We start from the raw sequence: 21,148 nt of genomic DNA, 5'->3' as shown, positions 1-21,148 counted from the left end.
TATATGGTTTATAGGGTCGGAAAGGTCTCCTTCACTGCGTTGCAAACTTCTGACTGAAATTATAATACCCTGCAAGGGTATAAAAATCCGGTTTTATAATACAAAATAATATTTTTCTAAGTCAAGGAATCATTTCCGACCCCATAACCCATATATATTCTTGATCAGCATCAACAGGGGAATCTTTCTAGACCTGTCCGGAGGAAATCGATTATTTGGCCATTTTTGCGAAATTTGATAAGGGGTTACATCATTGAAAGTAGCAAAAATGGCAAAAAATTTTGATTTCTTAAAATTTTAAATTTGGTTTGCAGTTTTTTTAAATGAATAAAAACTAACACAAAACTGCTTTCCGAATCGAAATTAATGCATTTTTGGCTTAGTTATGATATATTTTAATTGTTACCTGCAAGGGTATACAAACTTTGGCTGGCCAAAGTTAGCTTTCTTTCTTGTTTTATTATTACTCAAATCAGTATAAATCTAGTCAGTCTAATCAGTGTAAAATTGGCAAAACCAAACATCTTTAAATAATATTTTTAATAATGATAGCTACATAAATATCATACTACCTACTTTCACAGGCTTAAAGGTAATCCTGATTGAATAATTTTTAATTATTAATTAAATCAGTTCCTAAAAGTCGCTTTCAATTAATAATTTTAGCAAGATAAGAAGCTATGCCCCACTGACGGCTTCAAAATACATTAAAATGCTTAAAATTTTACTTTGTGAAGACGATACTAAAGCGTGAAACTTAGAAGACAGCGTCTATAGTGGTCAACGCAAACCGGAAATAATGCACGACATACAAAATGGAAGCCATATTGACAGGATTCGACATGGGAGGAAATGGGGACGGGGAGCGGGGGACTGTGCCAAGGCGGAGAAATAGAAGCAGCAGCGGTTGAAACATAAAGCAATAAACAAGAAAATACCAAACATGACAAGCAGCAGTGGCAGCAAACAAAACAAACCAGGGAAAGGATACATGTGTAGTACCAGCGCTACCAGAGGATACGGATAAATAAATATATGTGCAGGCGAGTGTGTGTGCGTGGGACAGGATGCTCTGGCTAGACAATAACTGTAAAATGTAAATATTAATATTGTCATAATAGACAAGACAAGTTTGAGTGCAGAACTGGGGTGTCCGGAAAAGACAACGACGACGACGATGATGATGATTGCCCCTATGGATGCGATCCTGATGGATAACCGCAAAAGTGCCGTTAAGCTTACCGGTTATGCAGGAGCGTGGAACGACGCTGCGAGAGCAAACCAAACAGAATACAAAATGTCAGCTCATTTCCGGTTGCTTAATTTGAAATCGTTGTGCCAAAAATTACAAATGAGCTGACAATGGGACACCAAGGAAACCAAACAAGCGAAAAATAACAGGACACTGGCCACGGCGCGGCAGCCAGACAGGCGCAGAGGGGGGAGGAGCGGAGGAGGAGTGGAGGTCCTGCCGAGGGTGGCGGCAATAAGCACAAAATAGCAGCGTCTAATACGCAAAATAAACGAGAACTGGCCACAGAATGACAGGCAGGATAACACTGGCCAGCTGGGCGCAGTCCTTTACAGCAGATCCCCATCCTTTTTACCCCGCCACAGTCACAGTCACCGTCACCATACCCGTTCCCCGACCACTCTTGTGTTTTACAATTTAACGCACATCCTAACAAGGCAACGCCCCATAGTTTAATTTTTGTCTCTGTCCCCGTCTCTGCCACTATGTGTGCATGCATTTTCCACACTCTCTCCTAGCGATGAGTAAGGATCTGGTAGAGACTATCAAATACTCTAAATATAATGATGTCTACAGGTTATTTGTACATGATATTTAAAATAGTACAGATGCATTATGTTTTTCCTTTGTTTTTTATTTCGAAATGCCTAATAATAAATAAATAATAATTGAAATTTCAACCATAGATAAAAATCAAGAACAAATTTTCTCTTACAACTAAATTTATTCGTTAGAGTGATTAGAAAATTGATATAAATTATTGTCAGGATATTTACTTCCATCACTACTCACGCTTTACTCCCACCTTACTTCCCTTTCTCTTTGTGCTACCCAACTTCCTCTCCTTCTCCGGGCTTGCTGCACTCTAATCTAATGATGACAAGCGTCGGGGAGAGCGGGGAATATCCGTACTCCATTCCCACTGGCTGTTGCTCCTTTATTGCGTATACGCCATGTACAACGCCCTCTCAACGATAGAAGCCACAATGTGTCGAAATTTCGGTGCGTCCATCGTCATTCACCTTTTTCGTGGAGTGCAAGCGATAAAATGTACGGTGAAGATTTGAAATGCCCCTGCTGCCACACCCCCCCGACTATAAATATCTAGCAGTCCCCTGATTGTCCTTCTTCCTTTTCACACGCTTCAAGGATTCGTCCAGCTGCTGACAGCTGACTGGGAGCTAAGGCGTTTGTGCCAAAAGGAGGGGTTTTTTTTAGGCCACTGCCAAATGGTCAAGAGTCGATAAAGCGAATGATTGTCAAGGAGGGGAAATTGAATTCTGACCAAGAATTTAAGTGCAGTTGTAAGGACATATTGCATCTTATAACTGGAAAGGTAATTGAATTGTTTGCTTTCTATATTCATATGATTTTCATTAGAACCCAAATTCCAGGTAAAAACCCTTCATCGGTTCTAATTAAGTTTATTTATTTCCGAGAATTATTTCCCATCCCGCCTCTTGTGTTCCCTTTTCAAAGTCCCTCCCGCCGGCTTAACACCTTGCTTAGCGGTATTCCAAAAACTTAATTAACGCTCATCAACTAATTGCCTAATTTATGCAAGCCAAATAAATGTCATGTCAACATATAATTAGTTATGGCGCCTGAAGTGGCGCTTAGCAAATGAGAGTGTGTGGAAAATTTGATAATTTATGCATGATTTAAATTCAGTATTGCTTACTTAGCGGGGTCTTTTGCAGCTAATTAAATTCCTGCCCTGCAAAAATCAAGCAAACAAAGGCAGCGACTGCCTTAAAAGAAAACTATGCAACTGCTAGGACTTGCCTTCATCCTTGGGGACTTGGGGTCAGCGGGTGTCCCTTCGTGGCTATACTTTACTTGTGCTTTTCAGGTCATTCTGCGAGTCTCGCAGGTCCGTCTTAGCCTTGTCAGCAGCTCCTTCTGACGGCCAGCATAATTTTGTTATTGTTTTTGCATTGCATTACAGTCATCCGAGGAGGAACTCTTGCTGCTGCTTCTTAATCTATTGGATTAGCGAAAATTCAATTAGGCCGGGCCAAGGATTCGCCTTCTGCTCGGCTGCCGGCAACCCAATTAAACTGCTAAAGTTTCAACTTCAACTCTGACATTTCGATTCGTTCGCTTTCCATACGCTATTGATGGCAATTGCTTTTCCCCGATATGTCCGCTGTCCAAGCGTCGTTTGACAAATATTTGTACAGCCGGCTAAACAAAAGATAGCTCCACTAAATCTATGTCACAACCCAGATATAAAATAATAAATAGTCCGAAAAAAAAGAAATCATTGCATCTGCGATAGCCAAACATGGACAGGGCGATGCACGAGCCTATAAAAAATGGTAGCAAATTTCCAACTAAGTGCAAACATTGTAGTAAAGCTAATATTTACATCACTTTGAGCTGCGCTTTATTGGAAAATGGAAATAAAAATCTTTGGGATTTACAATAAATATTAAAGAAATTGTATTTAAATTCTATAAAAAAGGAAACATCGAGTAAACGTATAAAAAGGTCGAGTTGTTTTTCAGCTTCCGAACATACTTAGGAGTAAAGTTTTACAATGCTTTCAACAATTTAAATTTGTTAATATTTGGTATTTGAATTAATAAAATATTGAAGAAACAATAAACATTAATTGAAGGTTTTTAGAATTTATCTTTGGATGTGTAATTTATGGATTAAATGTAAAGGGGTAAGTATAACTTATTTTAAGATTCGAATAACCTTTTACACTCATTTTTACATTTTATTTACAATTTTGTAACTTTTAAAACTCAAAAAACCTGCAAGCTGAAATCCGCTTTTAGAAATCTTGCTAATTTGTGTACAACTCTTGAGGCTAAGCATCTCAAATCACCCCCCGAGCAATCCTTTTCACTTTTTGTGTACAAAGCTCCACTACATAAACTCTCATTTGTCCTTTTTGGTGGTTCCCCTGTTTTCTTGTGGGCGGTTCCTTTGTCCTCGGGACAGAATAAGTCATAAATATATTTCGCTGATTTCATACTGTTTCACAAGGTTGCGAGAATAACTTGCATAATGTTCCATTCCGAGCAAGGACGAAACAAAACGTAAAACGGACTTAGCCGCGACACAAAGGGAGTTCCCCGGCTGGGAAGGGGGGGTGGGGGCAAAAAGGAATAATTCACAAAGAATGAAACAGCAAAGAAAGGCTTACTATTCGCTCGGATATTTAAGTAGATTTGCCTGTTGTCTTTCAACCGTTTCCCGTTTCCCATTTCCCATTTTCCGACGTTCAGACTTACTTTCATATTTTATCATTCTTCTGCTTGCTCCTTCCTTGCTCCTTTTACCTTTGGCTCCTTTTGGTTCGCATGTTTTTGCGCTTCCTTCGTTTTATTCCCACGCTTTTGTACTTATAATTTCGCACGTTTTCCTGCGAATGCAGCACAAAAATTTCTCGTTGTAACTTTTAATTTCATGCCATTTAATTCGTTGAAAGCGGAACGCGCAAAAGGACCAAAAAAATCGGCAGCCGAAGAAAAGAGAATACTGCAATTATGTCCGGGTGTGCGCGTTTCTCTGTCTGTGTGTGTGTGTGTATAGCAAAGGAATTTGCCACAGGACACGCTTTATAGCAAAAGTTGCTTCCGTTTTTTCATTTGGCGACTTTCTTCCCTCGGTCTTTGCACGCCCGCCCAGAAAAAAGTGGACAACGCTTGAAATTCCCTCGACTTTTCTCCTTTTTTTTATAGTTCACAGAACTTAAAATAAGGTTAAAAATAATTGCTTGATTATCTCTAATATTTATTTATGATTTAACAATCATAAATATTTACTTACTGTTTATTCTATCAAGCAAATCAATAAGGTTTCTTAATTAATTTAATTCCCAAAGTAAAGAATTATCCTTTCACTTTAGCTTTAGTGCGCCCAGAGAAGACTATCAAGTTTGCCAGCCTTTTCTCAAAAGTTTCGGCCAACTAAAGCGGCGAAAAAGTTGGCCTAAACTGAAATATTTTTTCTACAGCAAAGTAAAAATAAAAAGAAATGCATAAAATTGGCTAATTACAAGTTTTTGAGCCCCAAAAAGTGTGTGTTGGTTGCCTTCGAAAAGGTTCCTCGACTATGTGACAAGTATTAAATATTTAAAGTGTGCTATGGCCAGCTTGGAAATTGATTAAGTTTTGCCCAGCCAGCCGGTGTAAACTTTTTTTCGGAATGCATAAAACGTGTAATGGAAAGCCAGAAGGTGAGGCCAACTAATAAAGTTTGCGGTGAAAGTAGCTTAGGCCACGCCCACCCATTGAAGCACTTTCCTGGAGGCTGCATAATTTGCACATTTGTTGTGTGTGAGTTGGGGGCCAGCTCTCCTCCACCACCTTGTTCATGGTTAAAGTTTTAAGACATTACTTAACTGTTATGGGCACCGCAAGGTAGCGCACTCTGCCACGCAAATCACTTGGGCACGAAAGTGAAACTCGAAGCGGCGGCAGCAACTTTGCTCCTTTATGTATTTCCGAGCAGCCAGCTCCTCTCATGTTCATCATCGGCATCGCGCCTGATTCCCTCAGCTCGAATGCATGCCGACCACTTCGTCATCATCGCAACAAACTGCAGGCAAGTTTCAGCCTTTTATGTGAGCACCAAGTTGCCTCAAGGTGGTGGAATCATATATGAACTCGAGCACCTGCTACTTTGGAGTTAAGCACTGTTCATTAGGCACTATGACCCAACAATAGGAGAACATTTTAGGCCAACTAAGTTGAAGTTTTTGGGTATAGCTTCCTCTAAACATGATTTTATATTACCAAGAATGTATGTAAAGTATGGCAAAATGTCATAAATTTGTGTTCCCATATTGTCAATCAACATTTCTTTTTCCCGAAAACTGCCCAATATGTATCAATTTTCTATTGGTTTCTTACAAAACTGACAAATGGCCCAACTCAAGCGTTGAGCCACCAAAACAATATCGAACAATGGGGACAAACAACAATATATTGATGGTGTTGAAATTGTTGTTGAGAAATTGTGTCGCATCATCATCATCGACAGCGAGATCAAAGAGGCTGAGTAGTTCTCCATCTTCATCCCGGTGCGATGACAATACAATTTAATATTGGCATCTACGAAAAAATAGGGAAACAATTGCTACTGATAAACTTTACCCATTTTTTTCTCCTATATATTTTCATTTATCTTGTGAGCTGTTCGTTTTTGACTGTGAATTTTCATATGTTGTTCGTTCCACCATCAATTTGTCAGTTTTCAATCAACTTGAGTATTGTTTTGAAGGATCGAGAAAATTGAACAAATTATAATCAGATGAAAATGGGAATTGGAAATAAAAAGTTTTGTAGAAATTGCTCTGTATTCGTTTTGGATTCAGTGTGAAAATAGAGTTCAGTTTAAATAAGTAAAAAAAAACCCCAAAGAAGACTTTCTTTAAATAAATAGTAACAAATTACAAGGGGCAAAGCCATAGCATTTTCCTTCCAACTTGTTTAATATTGTCAATAAATTCAGTTACATACAGCCAATTATCGATTGGCAGGGACATGAATGATACAGTCACACTCATCTCTATGAGCAAATATTGTTTTTCCACTCATTTCATAATTTTTCCTTTGCCAATTCGGATTTACGAAGCGTTTTTTCCGAATATTTTAGCCGCATTTGAATAATTTGTCAAAGGCATTTTATTGTCATTCGCTACGCTCTATTAATTATATGGCACACACACAAAAATTCCCACCCAGATTATTGCTCGTCCTGCCGTCCCGATCCTTCGTTTGCATTATTTATGCTCATTTTATCGCGTAATCTGTTTGCGAATGTTAATTGCTAAAAATGTTAAAGCGCATTTTTTATCTATTTAGTTTTTGCATCAAATGTTTGTTTGCCATTTTATAATGTATTTTTTTTGCACCATTGGCGTTTATAATAATTTTGTGTGTTTGCTGTCAATTGTTTAATATTTTAATTGTTTTTGTTGCCGCTACTTTGACAACTCATGTGCGAACATAGGGCATATGGTTTTATGAATAAACCTATAGGCCCTGTAGTTTCCCATACCCTAAGTCTGCGGGCCATTGAAAATGTTAAATATGCCACTAGGACGTTCCAGCAAATGTTTGATAAATACTGTATTTATTCCCAAAGAGTTGTGCGCTTAATTTTTTTATCTAGGCGCGGAAATCAGAGAGCATGGGTCCTGAAAATTTATGGCAAATTAAATTGTGAGCTTTATGAAGTCTTAATACAGTGGATGCAAAGATGAGAGCCCGATAAAATATGAAATCAAATTGTTGCAATTACTGTTGATAGTATGAAATCTATATATCTTAATTTTGGTTTTTGTAAATATTTCATTTCAAAAGAGCCCCTTGATTTCTGCAATATTTATCAATGTTAAGTGCAAGCCCCACTCTTTGATGCGTGTAAATATTCAGCTCCAAAAAGTAAAGGCATCTACAAATTGCAAGTCAGATTCTTTTATTTTATGAAGAGCATCAGACAGGTGCACTGAAGGTAAGTAAAAAAGTAACCCAGGCGATAGCATTTTCACATAAAAACTGTTCATGGCTGCAAAGTAAACTGCAGGAGAGAATTATATGACAAACATCAATAAACTTACCAATAAAATGCAGCTACAGTGAGGTAAAATATGCTTTACTTTTTATTTTTTTTAAATACACAATGTTCGAATAAGTAAATAGTATTTTTAAAAACGTTTTCAACTGAATACTGTTTTTAATTTATTTTGATAAAATATTTTTATTGCAGTTCTAGCAGGTGGAAAATTCAGCTTTATTGAAGCCTTACTATAGTATTTATGAATTAAGTTTGTATTTTCTTCAAGTGCATCGCAAAGCTGAATCATACAATGAAGTGCCCTTGGACTCAAAAATCGACACGCACACACTTATACGCATGCAAATTTGTATCAAAAAGTTGTTAAACCTTCATAAAACGCGGCAGATGAAAGGGTTCTTTTTTAATTCTGGGTTGGGGATGGGGCCGCCATGAAAGAAAGAAAGAAAAGGAATTCGTAACTTTGTGTTGTGGCCGCCAAGGCTGTTTCTGTGGGTGTATATTTTTACGTATACGTATACGTGTATGTGGGAAACACGGACCAGGGAGCGAGCATAATTATGCAAACTAATTAAAATACTCATACGACGCGTTCAACTTGCGCTTCTGTTACTGCCAGCGCCGCTGCCTGCTCCTTGGCGCCCATTTTTAATTAACAGTAAGCGTCCCAGCCAGGATGGCAGCTGAATAAAAACGCAGGCCGCCTGCTGAGGGGCAAACAAAAATGAAAGACACTCACTTCCGCTTGACATGACGTGGAATGCTCGGCACATGCATTTGACTCCGCTCAATGGCGGCCCCTCAATGTGTGTGCCGGTGTATGCAGTGCTCAAATACAAAGACAGACCGCAAAAACACAAATGTAGTTGCATATTTCTGAGCACCTACGAACAAAATGTCAGCAGCGATAGCATCACAAAAAAAAAAACCTCAGAAAAACTCACAATTCAAGTCGCGATTGCGCGATACTCTGCACTCAGAGGGACCTCTGTCATATTATATACTATATCTTAAAATTAAGTGTAAATATAAATTTAAATAATAACATATCGTGTTTTGCTTGTAATTTTATTTAAACTCATTTTCAAAATCAAAGCCACTTTTTGCTGAGGTTCAACTTTCTAAAAATAGTCTTTAGGCATTGCTTGAAGGTTGTCAGATTGTTAATATTGTTTAAACAAATATCTAAGTTCGATGCATAAATATATATCAACATTTATAATACAATCTCATGATCACAGTTTAAGTTTACATTTTGGTTCTTCGAGCCGGATGGTAAAGATGACCCAAGTTGTTGTGGTTGTTTGTTAACCATTAATTGTTTATACATATGAATGGTTTTGCTAGCTTAATAATTATTTAATAAATCAAAATAATAAACGTAAAAAAACAAAAACTGTTGCTGAAATTTAACACAGCCTAAAACCCAAAATTAATACCCTTTTTGATAAACAAACAGTGGCTAGGTTTTCAGGACAAGTTGGCGGTGGCAAATACGTTTTTTACACTTAAAAAAATAACATTTAGATAATATTATTTTTAATTTTCCGTACTTGCTTTGACCCTGCAATACCACATACAAATTTAAAGTTTAATTTTCTGGCAGTTCGTGGAGTAAACCACTCACGTTAGTTTCTGACAGTGCATCATTGGCATGATTTCCCTCAAGCCTGGCAGGCCTCAAAAAGTCAGCAACACGTTGCCTCTAATGATATGACTAACGTTGACAGCCCCATTCGCACACTCGACTGTGTGCGTTCTGTTTGGGGAATAAATTGTTAATTATTATTTGAAAAGAGTTACAGCAGCGCAGGCCGCAATCCTGCCGCCGATGAGGATGATGCGGATGCTGACGATGACGATGCGATGCTGGGGCGGCGGTGGCGGCGGCAGCGGCGTCAAGCCTTTTGTCAGGACCTGCATCCTGCATGGCAGGTTTTTGTGGTTGGCTTGGCTTGCAGTTTTAGTTTTGGGCCCGCGATTCTCCCAATGGGCGCGGTTTGGCATGGTCGCCTGCGCCCGGCACTCGGCTCTCGGGTCTCGGGGCCGCTGCATGCACATTTGAATCTGCATTTGGCTGCTGCTTTTGGATGAGGCATCTAAATTAACATTCGCGCTCCTTCGCCCTCAGTGCCTGTGTGGGTGCATGCCAGGGGCTGACAAGCTCTGGTCATGGGGGAGCCTAAAGGATGCTATTGAATGGAAACCCACTGCTGAGAGAGAGGCATGTGATGGGCTATCGTTTTGAAACAGAAACAATGCTTTAAGCTAACGTTATTTTTTAGCTTTGAACACAAATTTGTAAAAGGGGCTTTGAAGGCAAAACACCTACGCCTCTGGTGAATATTAACGTGTGGCCCCAATTCTTATGCGTGTGCTCATTTCGAATGCGCATTACAACGGCAACAAGAACATCTGAAACAGTATTTTTCCCGCTGCCGCCGTTTGGCATGTCAATTGAAATGCAGCCAAGAGGCGAGCCTTTCAAGCCACACACACACACACTCCCCGAGCACACCCACAACAACATGGACGGGGAGTGCAAATTAAAAAGTGAAAAATTGCATATGTGGCGTATGTGTAATATTTTTATTTCACTTGGCTTCTAATTAGGCAAGTCAGCTGTCAGCGCTCCCTTTCTCCCTCTTTCACATTTGCATTTCGCTCTTAACTAATTTGCTGCCGGCAGGAGGAGCAGATTAATGCGCTCCGTGCATTTGGGCCAAGCAATGACAATGACAGCCCAGACATGTGGCTCGAAAGTGGCACAAGAAGATTGCAAATATTAGGCCAAATATCAAGCCCAAGGAATGAGGTTAGTCAATGTGGCACAAGCAAGAGGCAAACCTTGTATCGTAAAGATTTCTAGTTTTAAAATAACATAAACTAGTCCAACTTAAGATTCTCTCTACCACTAATCAGACCTAATTGAAGTTAAAAACGAATTCCCTTTTTTGGGAGAACTTCACGTAGCCGCTTTTGGCGATTTCAATTTTACTAAACTTACTTTACACATCGGAAAAATCGATCTGAATTCAATTTGCTTGATTGCCGAGGTGGCTTAGATCAAACGAACTGAATGCGAGCCACGTACCTGCCCCGTCCGCCGCTCTCACAATCAAATAAAATGGTCGAGCAATAATTGCGCGTGTCGTTTGCTATCCAAAATCGAAAATCCCATCGTGTGTGAGCGCTTCCTACCTGTTTCACATGCGGAATAAGCTTAAAATGGTTGCCGCTAATGGGCCTCACCCATTTCCATTTATTCATTCCCTGCCACATTAGTGCCTTTTGATCTCGGTTTAAAGGGGAAGCTTCGGTGCCATTGAAGTTGACAAATATGTTTCCAATGTAAAAAGCATAAGTTACTTCGACTGGTTAGGAATTTCACTTAATTTTACACATGTTAGTGTTTGTTTAAATCTATAAAGCAAGACTAAGGAAACCTGAATTCACAATTTACCCTTGCCTGCAATGTACAATTTCATTTTGATACTTGACACCCAACAGGTGAGTTTTGTGGGATAAAAAAATGTATATAAACCCGCCAAAATATCAATTGAGAGAACTTTGAAAGTAACTTTAAGAGTACCTCAGCTAGGAACTAAGCTTGGAAATATTTTAAAAGAATATATATATAGTGATAAGGATTTCCCTAGATGTTATAATAAATACTAAAAATGTTTTCTAAATTTTAGATGGTTAGCACAATATTTTGACAAAGTTTTCAAGTAAGATAGAACTTAATATAAAAGAAGAGAACTTTAAAGTCGCTGTGATAACTTGAACGTTTACTTTATCTGCGTTTTTATTGCCGCAGCCGGCTTTATTATTGCCGTTTAGCGATTTTTTATGGCAGGGACTTGGGCTCTGTAGAAAGTCGCATGCGCTTTTTATTGCATTGCATATCGTGGCCAGTGACGAATCGGAGCTCCAGGATCGAATTTTCGATATATTTTGCCAATAAAAAGGCAACAATATTCAAATATTCCGTAGGGGATACAATTATTTATATTTAAAAAAATGTAGTATTTAAATTTATATTTTTGTTTTATTTTTTGTGGCATCCATTATATTAAATTACTAAAAATATAAATTTCTAGCAACATATTTATTGAAAATATCGTGAATTCGATAGTTTTAACTCTGTCTCTGACATCCCTAGATCTGGCGGAGGTCATTTGTTGGGGTCTGCTGGCTTTTTGAAAGCCATAAAAATCGAATGGCGGCAGGAGCGGTCGGCAAAAGTAATCGATTTGCTAAATTGCAGTGCAAAGTACACAAAGGCAGTGGCACGGAGGGAGCCAAAAGTGGTGGGAAAAGGATGGAGAATGACCTAGGGAGCGTGGCAGCCACACGTCCTGTCATTTGTAGGAAGGTCCTGCTGGTCCTGTGGTCCGCTGGTTCCGGCGGTTGCACTCGGCGGTTGTACGCACCAGCAATTGGCCAAATAGCTCCGCCTTGCTTCCAGGACGATTTTTTTTTTTTTTATAAATATTTAAATTTGCGTTAATTAACCAGAATAGATAGGAGAGCCGGGGGGCGAGATGCAGTTGGGAAAATTCTTGGACTTGCGCCGAAAACTTTTAATTGCACTTTGTTTGGGTATTGCATAGGAAACTTATCATTAAAATAGTTGTTAAGCTTGTTTAGTTGCCCCAGAAAATGCAGCATACTCTCTGGCGCTTTTTGAAAATTTTCTGGATAAATAGTTGCCTCTGGTGGGCGGGAAATTTCCGATGGTAATGAAGGTGAGTAACTTTGCCCAGAGATAAGTTCGGAAAATGCTTTAAAAGCTTAAGATCTAAACTAAAATTTAGTGAAGCAGTGATTTGACCAGTAAAATATTGTACATTTTAACAAGAAACCAGGTATCTCTGCGTGTCTCATTTTAAAAGTCCATGAAGTATTTATCGGGTGCATTAAAGCGAAACCCTGAACTACATTCCCCAACTATGGGCATATTTCAAAAGATTTCACTTTTCATTACTTCGCTCGGACTCAACTCGGCCCTTTGACATTCCACTTTTCCAGGCCAACAGCTGTCAGATTCATGCCAGTCCTCCGCTCCTCCTATCAGCATATTTCCCGGCTCATCCGACCACAAAAACCATCTCATTTAGCCATGAAAATCCTTGCTGCCAGCAGCAGTAGCAGGAGCAGCAACAATCACCAGAAGGTAGTGGCAAGAAAAAGGAAGCACGAGGACCTGGGCCGTATCCTTTTCATTTTGAAGCCACCACAAAGCACATTTCGCTTTCATTCCATTTTAGGGATTCTGAAAGGAGAAGCGAAATGAAAATGATGAAAATGCAACTAATTCCTGACGGCTTATGGTTATTATGAGCCTCCATCGTGGGCTAGGCTCCAGTTATAATTCTCCTTTTCCATTTTTTTTTTATTTTTTTGTATTCTGCGTTCTTCGTTTTTATATTTGCGACCGAACAGACATTAAATGGAAAGCGACCGCAGCGGAGATTAACCTTCAACTGGGACCGCCGCCTCGAGCTTATTTAATTTTTAGCGCTGAGCCCAAAATCAGTTCGGGACCAAAAGGCTGAAATCTCAGGCCAAGGTGGAAGTGAAAGTGGCTGGGGAAAGGAAAGGCTTGGGACTTGCTCCCGAGCGGGCTTTAGTGGAAATTTAATTAGTTGCAGGGGCTCAACAGGTGGCTGGGGGGAAACATAAGCCCGAGTTCGCCGCTCGAAAGACCCGTTCAAACTGCATAAATCACCATTCAAATTAGAAATTAGTCCTCACACACTCGAGCCACACTTCTAGACAGACCCGGAGCACTTGAGCCCCAATCCCCAGTCTCTAGCCTCCAGCTTCCAGAATCCCCAATCCGAATCCCGGGCTGATCTCTCATCGCTCCACTCAACCACTCGTCGGCACACTCATTATTGGGCTCAAGTGCAAATTAGTGTGTTTGCTAGTGGGTTATTAAGTCCCTTCCCGGAACTCCATCCCAGCTCCAGCTCCGGCCATGGCTCCAACTTGGCCTATTGTTATGCTAACTAAATGAGTTTTCTGCCGCTGCCATATACGATTCTGTCTGCTCTGCTCTGTCTGCTCTGTTCTGTGCCTGCAGTAAAACTTTAGTGTACAAATTTCATTTCATTGTTTTTCGAGTGCGGAACAACAATCGGAATAAGTGTTAAGGGTCTCTACATCTGCCCCTGCCTCTCCAGCCTCCGCCTGGATAGATAGTTTTTTGTTGTTTTTTGTTTTTCGGGCAAGGCAGAAGCAGAAAAGTTTTGCAATTAACATGAGCCGAAAGCAACCGAAAAAATAATCACCGGAACAGCCTAAGAGGTTCAAAGGAAGCGAAAAAATATGCGTTGCTACCACAATTACCACGTGCCAATGCCTCGGGCCTGTGCCTGAGTCCCCCAGCCTCAATCATAAAAAATTAATTAAAAACAATTAAAGCGGCCGAGGAGTACGAAACACAGATAATAATGAGTGGCATAGGGAGGAGTTTGCATAAAATCACCTTAATTACGTTTTCTGCATCCTCCCCGCCGAACAAAGAAAGCTAAACAATATGCAAAGCGGCAAACCAAAGCGCGTCATCATAAAAATTCAATCAGGCCGCAGAAGCAAATGGCAGGAAGCCCTGAACCCGAAAAAAACCAGAAACCGAAGAAACAAAAAACAACCAACAGCCAAAAAAATCTCGCGCCCGAAATGACATTAATTTACACATCAGCGAAGCGCGTAAGAGGAAGCTGAAAGGGGGGCTCAGAAAGGGGACGCCGAGGATGCTGATGCTGGGAAGGGGACCAAGCGGAAACAGGAAGTTGCACAACAGCCCGGCGACAAGGAAGATGGTGGTTGGGATCCCGCGACCAGATGACAAAGCGGCAATAAAAAACAATCAGAACGGGGCAATGGGAAGGTCCGAAAGAAAAACAATTTGTTAAGTATCCGAGACCCAAAAATATGGGCTCAGACTGTTGACAGTGTCGTAAAATGGGTATATTTATTGTGACCAGAAAATACAACTAGCTACTTTTATATCAAAAAATATAGTTTTTAACTGTTAACTGCAGTAGAACACAGAGATTTGTAATGGGTCTAGTTGATCACTGTTTTTTCTGGTTAATAAAAAAAAGCCTTGAATAAGTCCGTGAATTTAAACTTAAAATTGAACAAGTATACTATACAGGCTTCAAAGTAAGATTAATACAAATAATTGCATACCAAAGTAGTCTTCTTTCACAATTAATTACAAAGGAAACCGTGGGGCTTAGCTTAAGACTCTTATTATTATTTCATTTTTTTTTAACCACCATGAATACCTTATGGCCATCTTAAGCCTTCGAGTGAAATAACATTGTCACCCCATCTAAGAACCAACTATTTACGCAACTTAAGTGCAGGATAAGCCCAGGACTCTTTCAATCGCCGCAAGGCGTGGAAAAAGCAAACAAAATGGCAAATAAATGCCTAGGCATTGCTCAACGTACACGACATTGTATCCAAGTGCTTCACTGGATCATCACGTGTGCCTGGAAATATGCATAATTGCATTTTACAATCCCTAAGATTGTTATTGCTGCGGATTTGTGTGGCAAGCAGTAGCTCCCGCCTGCAGTCTGTAAATTCGAAAATCCCAAACTGTCAACTCAAGCGCTTCTGCTTTGGTTCGGGAAGGAGGCTTAATCTGTGTGTTTGCCCCACTACCAGGATATTTCCGAGCCTTGGTCCAGAATATCTAATTGACACAGACCAGAAGGAATTCCATACTCTTTATCAGCTCGGTGACAGCTTGTTGTCAGTGAAAACAAATTGTCCTCTCGGAATGTCCTTGAGGTACGACAATTAATCACAGCATTAATAACATTTTCGCCAGCTGGAGCAGAAGAAAATGCCAGGCGACTGCGTAAGCATGGAAAATCACTCAAAATTAATGCAAAATTCTAAGAAATTAAATGCCGTTTATGAATACTAGGCGTATACGCAATGCCGGAAATTAAACATACGCTATGCGGCAGCAGAAGGATTGTGGGGCCCCAGCTTAAAGCGGAAGTTAATTGTTATTCAGAAAACATAATACGAAAAGCGGAGCCCGAGAAGAAGGAGCCTCTGGGCGTCTGCTGCCAAGTCCTGCCCAAGATGATGCAGAGCATAACAAAAACTTTAATATTTAAATATGAAAAACTATTTATGTAAGACGCATAAACAAAGCATGCAGACACACACAAACACACACACAGCCCGCTCTGGTCAAACACAAGCAAAAGCAAACACCAAATGTAAATTATGAAATTGACACTACAAAAGGGATGGGCTAGCAGATGCCCTGAAGAGTATTTTATATAAGGAAATTACAAGAATTTTAAATTTAAAAGATAAGCTTAAGACAACTACATATTATAGTTTAATGCATTTAGTTAACTTGAGCTAATTCACTGATTCAACTAATTCAAAGATTGATATTAGAATCTCTCCCTTTGATCCTTAAACCAAACTACCCTTTAATGCCCTATCCCTAAGCTAAGCCAGACCCATAGCTTCTGCTCGTCCCTCGTTCTTGCTCCCTTCAGTTCAGACGAATGCAAAATTTCCCTTCCGCAGGCTGCAATGAGGAACGCCTCGTCCTTTCAGCAGGGTCGCATCTTTTTGGTGGCCGCAGCGCGATGCGAAAATTTTAATTTATACATTTTCATCTGCGCCTGTGTGTGTGTGTGTGCGTGTGACTTCCTGTTGCAAAATGGAGTTTTGTGTATGCGAGCGAGCAGAAGTTTGCACAACTTGTTTATGATTTCTCATGTCAAATACGCTGCAAAAGTGCCTCGGAGAGGGCGTGTCTGCAGATGCAGTTGAAATAAGTATCTACAAGTTCGGGCCTCTATTTCGCACTAGAGAACTTTGTGATTTACTATCCGGTTGTGAGTGTGTATACGCGGGAGAGTGTGTGTGTGTGTGTGAGAATGCTTTAAGGCGCCGGAAGTGCAGCTTATAGAGCCATTTTCTGAGGGAAGTTTCAACAAGGGCTAAATGAAAATATAACTTGTTTATTTTCAATTTAAATGGAGAATATCAATATTAGTTTTAAATATTTTGTTTAAAAAGCAACACGTTTGATTTTTTGCCTTCAATGTCTGCAGAAATGAATACGTTTAAAGTCTAGACAGTCATCCATTTAATATGACACCATCACCCTGTTTTTTCATCTCTTTAAAGTGCGGATGCTCTTTGCCAGACAGACAGGGCTGCAACTCCAAACCAGAAAGTTTTTACGATTGCTTTTTTTTTTTTTTTGTTTGCATTAAATGCACTTTATGCAGGGAAATCTTTTTATGCGCCTGAGAGCACGCTTCAGAATAATTTGCGGTCATGTTCATTGATCTCCTGGGAAGCATTAAAATTTAATGATTTATACTATGTTGCATGGAGTCGGGCCCGGAGCCTGCGAAGGGGAAAACGCGACGCCCCGAGGCCCAGGGGCAGGGAGAATGAATTTATGTTATGTCTCCGCTGCTATTTCGGTTTAAGGGTTAACATTGCGAAATTAACAACAATTTGACTTATGCGCGGGGGAGGAGGACTCACACACACGCACTCGCACACGCACACTCATGTGGGCCGGAGAACAATGTCTGAAGCCTAAAAGTATGCTAAACAGCCAGCAAAAGTCATAACTCAGCCCCGCTGCCAGGATTTGGGGCCAAGGGAACTTGGCGAAAGGTGGAAATGTGGGCTGCAACTATTAATCAGGCTTTAATTGTTTTTGTGTGCGTCGGTCGGTTACATTTGTGGTGCCAGATAGGCCAAGACACACACACACACACACAGCCCCTCTCGTAGGGATCCTCGCTGTGGGTCTGTGAGCCTTCCCCCCATTGCCGGAGGCCCCATGCATCATGTGGCCGAAATCTTTTTGTAATCTCTGGCATTTGTCTGGATTTTTCGCAAAGACTTTGAATAGATTTATGCTCCTTTGACAGGCACAAGATGTGAATGCGAATCTCTGCGAGAGGAGAAGTCTTGCATGTGAGTATGGGCAAGCTTAAAGTATCTTAAAGATACGCCACTACCAGCCAAGTAGCCGTGAGGGACATTTATAAAGCTCCAAAGGAGAGAACCTAGTTGGTGTGTCTCTAAAAAATAGATTGAGAAAAAGTAGAGGAAGTGAGTAAGAAATGATGTTTCAAATTTAAGCATTTCAAATTTATTCAATTCACTAATTTTAATTTACAACTACGCTTTGTTTCTATTATTTTCCAACCCCTTTAATAATTTAACATAGCTCCAAGATAATAAAATCTTTATAAAGTTGTAGTTCCAAAAGATTCCTTATAAGGACCTAATTGAACTCTATTGCCCGCATAATGGTTAACAAAGCAGACACCTGTAAATTTTCGACCACCTCGTCCTTCAGCTTGGCCATTTTTTTCACCTGCTTTGCTGCCGGCTAACCGCCTGCTTCTTTTCCCTTTCGCGCTGTCTCTTATCATCGCCAGGGCATAAATCACGCGTTTAGTTTGCCAAGTGGCCTTTTCGACCGCTTTGCGTTTAACTGTCGTTTTGGCCACTTCCACGCCTTGCCCCGGCCGGCGACCGGCGAGGGCGAACCAACATATTTAGAATATATGGCAACACTTTGGCAACACCGACACAACCCTTGACCACAGCAAGTGCGGAATGTAAAAAATAAAGCCCGCCCGAACAGAGCACGGAGAGTCCGAAAACACAGACGATTGCGCAACCACAGCGCAAAAACCACTCCAAGTTTGGCACACACACACACTCATAGCCCGGTCCTGGGAGGAGAGTAGTTGTACTTCGGTCCTGTGTTGTCACTGCCAGTGTTGCCAGCGACCAGGACACAACAATGGCGAACAACAGGCCCTGCTGGTTGGCCACACAAACTTGTAACGTAAATTTTGTATAAGCCCTCGCCAACACACACCCTCGACCAGTTTCGGCATTTGGCATTAAGATCTGGGCAATGATATTTTTCAAATGGCAGCAGAAACCATATTTATTAAATTTTAAAGTCGTTTGATGAAAACATAAGTACAGGACTAAGGTATTACAATAACTGAAAAGGCAGGCATTTATTTATTTGATTTAATGAAGCAATGCTTTAAATTTATAATAAAAATGCTTCATTGAATTGCCATGGATTGTGTGTACTAACAATACCCAATACCCATCCATAAATTCCCCTAAAAATAGTTGAAGCTTTAAACAGTATTCTTTATTTTGCGATTGCCTAATCAGCCAAGCGACAAGTCTGACTGCCAAAAAATATATTCCTGTGTGCATCGAATTGTACAATTGTCTCGATTTCTGTTTGTCTGCCAAAATGCCGAACTATGGACGGCCTTCATGTTTACATTAGTATTATTGTTTATCAAACAACAACAGGAACAGCCAGAACAACAACCATAATAGAGAAGTTGTTAAATCGAAAAGACATAAAAGTATCATTAAACTTTCGTGTCTGGCAATTGGTTTGGTTTGCTTAGGGTTTGGCTGGAATTTGGCTGCTGTTTTTATGATTTTATTCAACGTTTTTATCTGGTGTCTTTCGGCTTGGCAGACACAAAATTCACATTCTCATATATTTTGTTTAGTTGCCTGTTTGCCAAAAATCTCTGTCTGTCTGTCTGTCTGTCTGCCGCTCTGATTATTTATGCACAGAAAACAAATACGATGTGCCGACAGAAAGGACAACCAAGTCAGGAGCCTCTCCTAGCTCGGGCTTCGATTGTTTTCACTTTTCTGTTACGATTTTCGCCATCAAAAATTTATTGATATTTGTTGATGGATTATACGAGTTATGCCGACAGAATCTGTTGATTGAATAAAAACCCATTCTCTGAAATATTTATTTAAAAACAATGCATCAGCTTCAAATTGAATTCATTACCGAAAAATTCGGCAACATCCTCCGAGCCTTCACTTGACTTTAGAACACACATGTTTGGGAGGAACATGACACGCCTCCATGCTGCAAGGATTGAGCTCATTACTTTTCGACTTCAAAATATGCAAACAAGGCAGAACACGCCACACAGGAGCTCGAACTAGTCCGTCCGGACAGCAAAAAACACAATGGCGCAAAAATAAACTAGGCTGCAATGAAGCGTTTAATACTCTTCTAGCGCTGAAAATAAGCCCCAAGATGTTTGTTCTGGAAAACAGTTTATGATTAATTATGTATGGGAACAAACAGACCGGTTTAATCTCAACAATCCTCGCAGTAAATCGATTTACTTAGACGAATATGTATGTATTTATAAGGTCATGGCATCCCGATTAAGTCTAGAGTACCTGCAAGCATTTAAGGATAAGCCGTAAATATATTCACAAGGGGTTAGGTGGTTGGCAGTTGGGGGCGTCGTGAGACTAGCGAAACAATGGAGCTCATCAGCAGGAACAGGAACGCATTGAAAATTGGAAAATCCTTTCAATGGAAAAATGTTTTCTGCACAAGTGCCCAACACACACGCACAGGCAATGAGAATGGGAATGGGAATGGGTGTCAATGGAATCCTTGATTTAACCCATGTACCAACATGCTGACAGGGATTTAACCGCACTAGAAGTCAGAGTCGATATTGAGGTGGAAAGTCTTGGCAAAATATTAAACTAAAATATCCCTGATAGAAGAATAATTAATCGTACAAATGCTGCTTTTAGCATTTATTTAATAACACAATGTATTGTCAACGTAAAGCAACTAGCGCATTTTTTACTAACGAATAACCGGCTCTCCGTCCAGTTTCTTGAGGTTGGGCAGACGGCGAATTGCCTCGGAGGCAAACAAAGCCGGCTCCATATTCTCGCTAAGGATATTGCCCACAAAACAGATTTCTGAGAGGTTCGGGGGAATCGCCATACGATTGAACTCCGCCCAGTCCTTGATCACATTGTGCGAAATGTAGAACACCTTCAGGGCCTTCATCGCCTCTAGGGGCTTGATCTTCTCGATATTGTTGTAGCTGACCCAAAGCTCCTCCAGGGTTTCGGCCAGCGGCTCAATGCCATTCAGCGTTTTTAGGTTGTTTCGCGCCAGGCTCAGGACGCGCAGGTTCTTCATGCCCGAGATGCCGGAAATCTTCTCGATCATGTTCGAGGAGAGGCTCAACTTCTGGCACTCGGTTAGGCTGTTTAGGATCGGATCCATCTTCTCGATCGGCGGGTACTGGAACTGGAGACCAATGTCAGTGGCCGTTGCGACCGGCTGCTTGTTGCGATCCTCCCACTTGGCCAGGGCATCCTTGATGCTGGTGGGCTTCGACATCCTAGTATCGCTGGATATCTCCCTCTCTGGGCTTTTGTGATGTTTGAATGAAAATGAAAATATTATTGGGAACTTAAATGAGAGGCTCCTGT

General features: G+C 40.5%; 1 protein-coding gene across 1 annotated transcript; it reads right to left on the bottom strand.

The window, feature by feature from the left end:
* Positions 1–20,440: 20,440 nt before the first annotated feature.
* On the bottom strand, positions 20,441–21,148 carry LOC108075819 (dynein axonemal light chain 1). The gene has a single exon (XM_017168392.3). It carries the CDS (start codon positions 21,054–21,056, stop codon positions 20,508–20,510), a length of 549 nt encoding a protein of 182 aa, XP_017023881.1. The 5' UTR covers positions 21,057–21,148; the 3' UTR covers positions 20,441–20,507.

Source organism: Drosophila kikkawai, chromosome 2L (genome assembly GCF_030179895.1).
Source record: "Drosophila kikkawai strain 14028-0561.14 chromosome 2L, DkikHiC1v2, whole genome shotgun sequence".
Taxonomy (NCBI): Eukaryota; Metazoa; Arthropoda; class Insecta; order Diptera; family Drosophilidae; genus Drosophila; species Drosophila kikkawai.
Note: the sequence above shows the minus strand (reverse complement) of the source record. Positions and strands in the feature narration are given on the sequence as shown.